The sequence below is a fragment of the Paracoccidioides lutzii genome, assembly GCF_000150705.2.
Source record: "Paracoccidioides lutzii Pb01 unplaced genomic scaffold supercont2.13, whole genome shotgun sequence".
NCBI lineage: Eukaryota > Fungi > Ascomycota > Eurotiomycetes > Onygenales > Ajellomycetaceae > Paracoccidioides > Paracoccidioides lutzii.
Window position 1 is genome coordinate 855109 of NW_015440959.1, and position 11034 is coordinate 866142.

At 41.8% G+C, this 11034-nt stretch overlaps 2 protein-coding genes across 2 annotated transcripts; one reads left to right on the forward strand and one right to left on the reverse strand.

Moving 5' to 3' along the window:
- Positions 1-2158: 2158 nt before the first annotated feature.
- Positions 2159-2365, forward strand: PAAG_05238 (hypothetical protein; the record flags this gene model as incomplete). Its single annotated transcript, XM_002793056.2, has 1 exon — positions 2159-2365. One exon carries the CDS (start codon positions 2159-2161, stop codon positions 2363-2365), a length of 207 nt encoding a protein of 68 aa, XP_002793102.2.
- A 3951-nt stretch (positions 2366-6316) lies between these two features.
- Positions 6317-9987, reverse strand: PAAG_05240 (nonselective cation channel; the record flags this gene model as incomplete). The annotated part of the gene is made up of 2 exons (XM_015845512.1): positions 6317-9579; positions 9657-9987. The coding sequence occupies 2 exons, from the start codon at positions 9985-9987 to the stop codon at positions 6317-6319; spliced, it is 3594 nt and encodes a 1197-aa protein (XP_015699738.1).
- Between the last annotated feature and the right edge of the window lie 1047 nt (positions 9988-11034).

An 11034-nucleotide genomic window follows, 5' to 3' on the forward strand; every position in this document is an offset into this window, starting at 1 on the left:
AAGAGAGAGTAATGTGATGATGTAGAACAGACTTATATTCAATCTTCTCAAGATGATCAGTCATCATACAGGTTGTTAGGCTCAGCGTCCGACCGAAGGCCGGTGCCCGGTTAGACTCGACGTCGGATTAAGCTCGGCGCCCGATTAGGCCTAACCCACATCACGTGACCATGCGACCATGCGGGTCGCTCGATTAGGCCTAATCCATATCACGTGACCACACGACCATGCAGGTGGTTATAATCCACGCAGGCCCCCAGCACCCCCTTTTCATCCCATCAAGCTTAGTATTTCGTTATATAGCAGTTAGCAACGCAGAGAGTCTTTCTTCTTATGCAGCTCGCATTCGCTCCCTAACACAGGTCAAGATGATTGATCATCATACAGGCTGAGGTGATCAGTCATCATACAGACCAAGGTGATCAGCCATTATACAGGCCAAGGTGATTGGTAAACAACAATTGCCTAGGCAACAGCAAATAACCTCATAATTACTCTGTGTATGAATAACACATAAACATGGCAATCACATGGCAACGGCGCTAGAGAAAAGGGCTATATAAACAGAGCCTTTTCCAAACTCATCTTTTAGAAATCATCTTAGTATTCGCTCAGATAGCTTACCTAGTTGGCAATTGAACACCAGTTCACCTGCGCCTAGCTGAAGCCGTGACACTAACCTATTTACAATCTTTATAAGACACTGACAATCTCATATGAGACTCTAGAATTTGATAGCTGATTAAGAGAAACAGTCTTCTATTAGAATATCTGTTCAATGTGCTGATGTGCACCTTCAGATCAGATCTCACAGATCATCTCCTCTTCTGTCTTGCTTCTGTCTTCTTCATCATCTTTCTCTTCTTCCTCTCATTCCTCTTCTTTCTTTTCTTTCTTGTCTTTTTTTCTATTCATCTTCTCTACCTCTCTCTCACAAATTTAAAATCTCTCAAAATCTCTGCTCTATGGCAATCAACTCACAGACTCTGCTTGTGTAGCAATATGCAACCCATTTTGCCTTATTTGTAAGATAGCTACTAGATAGGTAGTTACCTACAGGCGTAGCTCTACCCACCCTATAGTTCAATGTGGACTCTACTAGATCACATGACCTTCAGGCATGTGGACTAACCAGGCGTTAAATAAACACACACACACACACACACACACACACACACACCAAGTCCTTTCTGCCGTGTAGTCTACCACACTACTCCTTATAATCTAACACACAACTCCGTACGGTCAGTGATATTAGTTACTCTGTGATATTATATGTTCCCTACACATGGAATACGGGTCCCAGCCAGATATAGATATAAACTCTCAAAGACCATAGTCAATGGTTAGGTCATTAAGTTTTAATGAAGCCATAAGGAATTCAATGTTTCTTCAACTGCTTTGAACATTTCAATGACACTTTCTGAAAATAAGGGCAAGTTTAGAATCAATCGTGAAATCCATAGGTTCTATTGTTCCCTAGAGTAACATTTTGGGTTGAAAACAATCATCTTCCCCTCACTGAAAGCTATATTTTCTGATTATTTTACAGTCTAACCATATGCAGCTTAATAAATAAAAAGAGACCTTTACTGAACAGCCCCGTAACGTATTCACTTTCTAAGGCAAAAGAAAAAGAAAACAGGAAAGAAAGAAGGAAAGAAATAAAAACAACAAGCTAACTACTCATTCACCATGTCAACCACCCCCTCCTGGAGGCGCCCGATATTCTTGACTTTGGCCTTTTAAGGCTATGATCTCTCACTCGCAAATGAGCAATCTCCATATCTTTGAGGTCTATTACCTCGACACACCCTCCTCCGCTCCTTCTGCATGGCTTTGTCGTCCTGTTTGATTAAGAGACCCATCCTGCCTTCCCTTCACTCTCTATGGGGCGCTGGCGCTTGCAGCTTTCTGGTTCAACCCATTACGGCCACAGGATTCTTCTTCTTCTGATGCGTCGGGATTTGGGGACGCGGGGCCAAAACGCCACAGCCCACCAGTCAAGGTTGAATTGACCTTTGCAGCTCACTTATGGGATCCACCTCAGTTCTTTGCCTCGACAAGGAAGCTTCAACAGCTGGCATTCCCTGTTCCGTAACGTGATTCCCGGAGCTATAACAGTGCTATATCAGTGCCATCGAATGGAATGTAAATAATGAATTTAGATTTGGTAAACCTGGAACACAACAGAAGGTGGGAGGAAAGATCAGGCCATACCACAATTCCAAAAGGGAAAAGCATCCGAGGCCTGGTTCTGGCGGCATCGACACCAACTTTCGGGGCTTCTCCAGATCGCATTGCCACAGAGTGGGCCTCTCAACCATTTCCCAAGCGGCACAAGGACTGTATCCTCGAGGTCTGAAATCTGCACGTTTTTTACGGTAACGTGACCATCAGGACTTTCGTCATAGTCCACGAGTATTTATTTTTTATCTTTTTAGAATTTGATTTGAAAGAGAATTTTGATGAAGATTTTGAAGTTGAGAATTTGTCTTTAGAGAACTTGTTCTTCTGAGTCTTATAGTCTGCATTGAAGTATATAAAGCTTTAATAAATATCACATCAGATATTAGAGCATTTCTTGTGTTTTCAGCTTTTTTTCTTAAATGCTATTGATGTATCATTATATGAATCTTTTCTGTGAGTATCACTCTTTTATTGTATAGTTGCACTTATTAATATAATAGTCTTTGAAATGTTACTCTTCACAATACTAAGTTTTATGATAAAAATATTATAGAAGAGATTATATAATTTGATTATATATTTCTCAAATTTTATATAAAAAGAGAATAGAATCTTATCAAATAGATGTATTTTTTATTGATAATTATTATATTTCTCAAGAAGATGACTCTTAATTGCCTAAAGAGTGAATATAAAGTCATAAATAATTCAATCTTCAAATTGTCTCAATATTTGATACTTCAACTCATAGTTCTAACTTATTTTATCTGAGTCAATAATTTTAGCATGAATTCAGTTATAAAATTTATCTCAGATAATTGATGTCTTCAGTTTAATATAGTATTATTATCATTTCTATTGTAGTTTGATATTAAAATATATTACTATATCAAGAATCTTATATTTATTATCATTCTCAAATAATATTTTTGATAAATATAGAAGATGAAATTTAAAAAGATAAAGTCTTTTAATTTTTTGAGACTTTTTATTTTAAACTCATTTGAGAATTTTTGAATTAATGTAAAATAAAACTTGAAAAAAGTAATATTGATATTAATAGTATGATGTATTGACTCTATTCTATGCTGCTCACTTCTATAGATTTGAAGTTTTGCACTAACAGTGTTAACTTGTTGTTATAATTTAAGAATCTTTTTATATATCTCTTAATGTTTTTATTCTTATTGAACTATCTGAATCTCTTCATCAATTGATATAATAAATACTTCAGTATTTCTTTCTAAAATCAAACATGAAAATTGTTCATAGAAGATTTTTTCTATATATACTTTTTCATTGAATATTATGTGTGAGGTATCAGTTTATAGATTATATTTCAAACTTATTATTATAGACTTAATAAATAATCTTTATTAAAGTGGTTAGAAACTATGAAGACACTTAGAATGAATAAACTTAATATTAAAAGAAAGTATAAAAAGCTCTATAACTAGTATTATAAAAGAACAGATATATAGATATAATGAGCACTACAGAGAAAAAAGAATAGTAATGAATAAAAATATAGATATAGAATTGAATAGTAGCTAATTATTAAATCTTTTGAAGAAACTTCAGAGATTCAGAGTGTTTATATATATAAATAAATAGTAATAGATTTTATCTCTAATCTTTTATAAAATAAAGAATTAATAATATAGTAATTTGATTTTTCATGAAGTACTGATTCTATTCTTTAGAAAGTGTTGATTTTAATAAACTGATTTTTGAGAAGTGTTGATCTGTGCTGATTCTGAGTGCTGAATCTTGAAATGATATTGATTTTTTTAGAAGATACTAATCTCAAAGTGCTTTAATAAGCAGTGTGAGAAGATAAGTATTTTAATAAGCAGTGTGATAAGCAGTATGAGAACAAGAAGCTAGTATATAGAGTCTTGACATCGCACATTGACTGCTTCAATCACAGTTGCTTATTCAGTATTTCCTGACTGTATGAGAGATGATTTGTTATCTTTCTCAGCTCTAGTGATCACTTTGACTGTTGAGATAATTCTCATCATAAAGTCAATTTCATCAAAGTTGTAAATATCCTCTGATACAATTTTATACTTCTTTATTGTATGATTCATCAAAATAAATCAGTCATGTAGAATCTTTAAATTCTCACACTGAGCTCACTGATAGTCATATTTGCATGAGAACTTTGTCTTTAGTTCAGAATGCTGTTGTATAAATCTATTGACTTAACATTCTTCTACAATAGTAGAAGCACTGAATTCATACTCTTCAAGAAGTTAATTGATTACTTCTTGTACAGTCATGATTCAGAGAGGCTGTCCTCTCTCATTCATGGAGATTATTCATTGAACTAGAGATTCTTCTTTTGTAGAGATTAATTTTTTGATTTTTTAATTGAGCTTTTGCATGTGTGATTTAACCGCGTAGTTTATAGGCCAGAGAGGAATAGAGAACATTATATAACTTAGAAGCAGCTCTAATAGTTGTAATTTGCTGAGCTTTATAAACTTTAATGACTAATAAATGCCTGCTTCCTGATTAGAAGTCTTTTTAATGAGGGTGGTTGACATTCTGAATTTTTTAATAGAGCATGAATGATTTGAATGAAAGTGATCCGGTAGGTGATTGATTACGTTAGTTAACTAACTAGTTACTCCGTGTTAGGGAGCGAATGCGAGCTGCATAAGAAGAAAGACTCTCTGCGTTGCTAACTGCTATATAACGAAATACTAAGCTTGATGGGATGAAAGGGGGTGCTGGGGGCCTGCGTGGATTATAACCACCTGCATGGTCGTGTGGTCACGTGATATGGATTAGGCCTAATCGAGCGACCCGCATGGTCGCATGGTCACGTGATATGGGTTAGGCCTAATCGGGCGCCGAGCTTAATCCGACGTCGAGTCTAACCGGGCACCGGCCTTCGGTCGGACGCTGAGCCTAACACTCCGTGACTTAACTAAATTAACTAGCCTTAGAAGTTAATGCGAATGTTTTAGTTCGTTCGTCACATTTACTCTTCCATAGTCACCGCCTACATACAACTACGGATCTACCACCCGGAAAGCTCCTAGGATCCGCAATTGGATCCAATCTTTCTATCCAGGAAGCACCACCAAACGCATAAACGTAACTGGCAAACCTCCCAACTCTTGGGGACTAACTCCGTTCATACACTTCCGATCGATACATGCACATTCAATGGCCACGCCACGCCCACCTCCACCCGTTGTGCCTCTACAGCAGCTTTTCACGTAAGCCACCCTTTCGATTTCCCTCTCGCAGTTCTCTGTACGGAGTAACCAATAGATAATATATACAACCAAATACACACACACCCGGCTAACCCATCCAAATCTCAATCCAATACAGAGGCTGACGCTTGGTATACGCAATGGTTGCCTCCATCGGCGCCGGCCTGTTCACCATGACACTCTACCGCATTAGGCAGGAAAAGATTGCGGAGGCGAGGAGGTTGTATGACGGGCAGCAGCGGTAGGGGACATATATATATATATAGATAGATAGATAGATAGATGTATACGTGTGTGTGTGTGTGGTTTCTGGGATTGAATTGAAAAATTGAGTGTTGGGTGGAGGGCTGATTTCAACACAAGTTCGGGATTGCGTCTGATGCAGTTACGATGTCATGTGGTTCTATTATTATACACTTATACGCTGTACCTGTATGCATTTACGGGATCGGGTTGGAGGACAGGGCGAATGGCAGGTTGTTGGATGATTATACCGCCAGCTACTCCATACTCGCCCACGCCTACATCTGCAACAGCAGCCGAGAAATCATCTATCACACCGAGGAAATCAACCTCTTTTCGCAGACCAGAAATTGCGGATAGAAGATAGAGGATACAGGATCATGAACAGGACATCCTTGAACTTTATTTGTTTGATGGAAGTGATGGGAGGAAAGTATTGCCGTATAGTCTATGCGATGATATGATATATTGTACATATATACAAATAAAAGATGGACCACGAACAAACGTGGTAGAAAGAACTATTTGTCTACTCTATACAAAGTCACTAACACGCATTTCAATCGTTATATCACGGTCATTGAAAGGATATATAAACAACAAAACATTACCCGCCCACCTGGAACGCCACGGCACCGAAGTCTAATGGACTAAAGTGAACCAACTCCTCTGAACACCGCCGGGTCGCCCCGACCTTCTACATCCGGACGTCCAGCTACGTCACGAGCATCAACCCCATCTGAATCAAACCCAACCTCCGTATTATCCCTACTCCTCCGCGCCCCCTGCGATCTCATTGCCTTCCTCCTCTTCCTATCACGCTCCCGGTCCCGCCCCCGTGCCTGTTCTCTTTCCCACTCTTTTTCCCGCTGCCGTTCCCGCACCCTCCCAAGCCCCAACAACTCCTCATCCCGCCTCCGATCCCTCGCCTCCTCCACCCGCCTCAACTCCCTCACCTCCCGAATAACATCGCGAAACCCATCCTCCAACGCCCTCATCCGCGCCAGCACAAGCTTGCTCATCATATCTTGATTATCACTGCCCGGTGCTACAGCAGGACGCCTCAGTGAACCCGTAGCGTATGCCATCTGTGTCGCGAAGCTGATCCCGGACGGTATGCCGCCAACAAAGCCGCCGCCGACAGCTTTGTTGTCCCCCAAGTCTGAGCCGAGGCCCATGTCTAGAGAGGAGTGGCCGCGCACCTTGTGTAGGTCTGAGCTGGGCCATGCTAGATCCGCGGTGTCTGAGGCGGGCATGAAATTGGGTTTAGGCGGTTTGATGGCACGGGGTGCGGTGTGAGTACTCTCACCACAGTCATCATGTCCTTTGGGTGAGCGCCTTTTAGGGGCATTCGGCCCACCGCCAAATTGGATAGAACTTGGCTTGATTTTACCATCTTGGCTAATGTCAGTGTCGGACTGATCGTCTGTCTGAGGCTGCCTGGGTTTGTAGAGGATTGTCGCGCCGGAAGCATTTCGGAAATGGTGGCGTTGCGGAGTTTTCGGGCGACGAGACGGGCTGTTCTTTCGTGAGAGAAGTTTGGCGGTGGACGGCTGAGACGTCTTCTTTCGTGAACTAATTAGACCCCGGAGACTGGAAGGCGTTGATGATTGGGCTCCCTGATAGTTTGTGTCATTGGCATGCATCGACGTGCGCCCAGCTCCAACAGAATCATCTTGCTCATTGCAGGTGCTTGTGAGCTCTTCACCATCTTCCATATCCGTTTGTTGTGAAGACTGTCGGACATTTTGTGGCACTGGTAAGGACCGCAATACGCGGGGTAATCTACGGCGGTGGACTGTGCCGTATCCCCAATCTTCCGGATCCGAAACTATTGACTGACACGTCGTCTCCGTAAGGTTTCGCACGGCACCATTTACACTATCTGGATATATCCGAGCTCTGTGCCTCCAGAAACGTTGCTTTCCCAACCTTTCCACCCTGTCCATATCCTCTGCGTCTGGAGAAAGTATCCCGGACTCGGGCTCAAGATTTTGCATCCAGGTGTCAACAACCTTGCTTGCTTCTCGTTCGCAAGGGCTCCTTCGCCTTTGCGGTCCCCGGTAGCTTGCATGTTTGGCTGGATATCGAAATACCTCATCAAGAGCCCGATCCTTCTGATACGTGGCAATAGATGGTTCCCTCACGCGTATGGAGTTTCGACGAGTAAAAGCATCAAAAGTGTTGTGATGGTCAGGATTCCACTGCCTAGCATCACCACGATTAATTAGATCAGAAGGTTCAAAAACATTCGGTCTCAGAATGGTTCTTTCATATAGGTAGATCATAAAGAGAATCGGCATGTGAGTAATCTTGATCACTGTCCGATTGAGCTTGATATATTTCGGAAATGGCATTATGAATCGCAAGGGTGTTATTATCCACTCCAGGAGGTTAGTTGGAGCAACGTATGAGAACAGAGCACCTGACTTAACCATTGAAAGAGTGTTGACGGCAAATACGAATTGGTGTTCTTCGTTGGCATTTTGAACAATAGCCATAAAAGAGTTCGTCAGCACCGTGATAAGTATCGTTACGACAAGGAAATGGCAGATAAACAAGAAAAGAGTCAGTATTGTTTTCCCGAGCAGGTTATATTTATCCCACAGCTGCCAGGCCGCGGGCGTAAAACCCATTAGCATCTGAAAAAGGGCATAGACAACGGTCCCTGGCGAGTCGCCATTCCCGAATGAGAATGTAAATGCAACAAAGAAACCACTGCAAGCAATTATTATTAAGGTAAACACAGCAACAAGGTCCGCAGCCATCATACGGAAGGCGATTAGCAGTTGGGAAAAATAGCGATAGTGGTCAAGCACGGAGAAGAGACGGGGAAGGAGAAGAACTGCATTGGCAGCCAACACATCATATGCGTGGTTCGCAATGATCTTTTTGCGGTTGTCAGGTGCAACAACGCCATATATTCTTAGGCAATAGTAGCAGAACAGCAAGAGCAATATGCCCACGTCGAATGTGTTCCAGAAGCTCATTAAATAGAGACTGAACCCTTGCTCGTTGAATCCGACAAGCTCATCAAGCATAAACCCTGCGCTCCAAAGCCAGAATATAAGCTCCAGAGTGGTGATCTCTAAGGATCTCCTTTGAATAACTGCAAGGAAAAGCCCAAGTAAGATGGCGAAGGACAACGTAGATAAAACCTGTCGATATAGAGGAACTCTAAGCCGGGAGAGTTTGAATAGAGAAGCGCCTCGAGGATTATAGAGAGTAACTGAGCGACGAGGGGTAGCGGCATTACGGTTAGAGACGTTATGTTTAGTTTGCATAAATGACCCGTATCCCGACCGGGTATTTGTGCGCGGTGGTGGTGGTGGGCGATGTAAACTATCAGCCTCGAAATGGAAAACAATGTTACCTGCCCAGATAGCTTCGAGCTGTTGAACTACGAGTGGGTGTGCGAGAAAGCGTTTTGCCTGGGCACGGATGGCAATTTCCAAACAAGAGATACGGCCAGCCTTTGGCGGGGGAACCAATTTGGATTTGTGGGTGTTATGCCGGCTCGAAGGTTGTAGGGTGCGCAGAGTGCTGCTTGGCATTGGCGGTGGCTTTTCCTGAAGGGGATAGAAATCATATGATAGTGCATCAATCAACTCTCTGGTAGAGTATTCCTTTAGCAGTTTGATAGCAAGCAGCTCGCACACCATGGCCCGCGTATTGCTTGTGCCGCTATTCCCGGGGCTAGAATTGACTTCCTTTTTGAACTGAAGGCAATTGGCCATCAGTGCATAGAGAGTTGCTCTCGAAAAATGAGATTGGCGAATTTGCTGTTGAATTGACTTCAGCAGAAACTGGGACACCTGTGGAGACCGGAGTTGATCCCAGGACAAAGTGGTTTCGATTCGAGAAGTAATCAATACCCGAATGGCATGGGCCAGGGGGTATGTTGGAAGGCTATCTAATAAGCATGTTAGTTAGGGTGCTTTTTACTATGTCTGTTGATAATTATATGCAGTGATAGTGGAGATTCCCTACCAAGATGAGATGCCGAAAATATGGGAAGTAGAGGAGATGCCTCCAGGCCGTCATGTTCGTCCTCGTCAGAGCCGCTATGATGGCTGTTACCTTCCTCTGTTTCTTCATGTTCATGTTCATGTGATTCTTGTTCGTTTTCATCTTCCTCATTCCTCTCGCCAGCGCCATCCAATGGGTTCATCTGTTCAACGTCCACATCTGGACCGTATGGCCTAATCCGTTTGGGGCTCAGAGGACGCGGAGAGGAAATCAATGGGGTAAAAGGGGAGGGTACCATAGAATGCCCAGAGTTCGAAGTTTTGCGCCTGAGACTCAGAACAGGGGATACCATTGTTTGACTTGTGCCAGAGATTTTCTTTCTTTTCTTTACTATTTTCTCTTTTCTTTTTTTTTTCTTTTTTTTTTTTCCTTTCACTTTTTCGAAGGGGTGCGGTAAGCTGTTTAGGGGATTTGAACCTTGAAGATTGGATAAGACCAAGTTAAAACAAACAGCCTGTCCAGAGAATGAATAAATGAATGAATGAATGAGAACCTGTTAGTCAGTTACTCTGTAGCTAATCACAAAAGTGACCAGAAAAAGAAAACAAGCACTACGGTCTCCCACCTGGCCCGGAATCATTTTCTCTCAGTGCAAACAGCAGGGAGAATATTTTTATTCAGTTGTTTTGAAGCTACATAAAGGCCGTTTAGGTTTTTGATAATAGTGTTCCAGCTTGCTCTGGGTTGGTCTGGGTTGGTTTCCAAAGGTTAGTCATCGTATCACGTGTGGTGCCTGGGTTAAAATCTTCGACTTCCAATGGCGAAGATTTTTGTTTTGATGTATTTTCTTTTTGGTCAATTCTAGTCAACGATGCAATTAAACATAGATGATGATCCAGGAGAAGTGAAGACAGACAAATCTTTGCGGGCTTCCCTTCCTTACCTCCAGGCTTGGTGCCTTTGGGAAGGGAGAGGCTAAATTACGGATAGGGCCAGCATCGTTGATTGACCCTTCCTTTTTTTTTGGTGTCTTGTAGTTATAGAGTGTCAGACTGAAATTGATCAAGAAATTAAATTAATTAGATTGAGAATTGAGGATAATTTATCAATGTTGAACATGAGCGGTTGAAGATGAACGAAAAGTAGGAGCACCTGATAATACACTCTGATACGAGACGAAAGTTACTAGGGGTATAGATGACTAAGCGCCATCGGCCAATGATAGACTGGGAATTTCTGCCAAGCCAGGACAGACAGCGGCCCCTATTGGCTGGCTGAATAACTAAGAATCTACCGGAGTATTGAGATTACCTAAACTGTATTTTTCTTTCTTTGGTGGGAAACTTTCTCAATATTTTTCTTTCTTTACTTAACCCATTCTCATTCCCACCCACTGTAT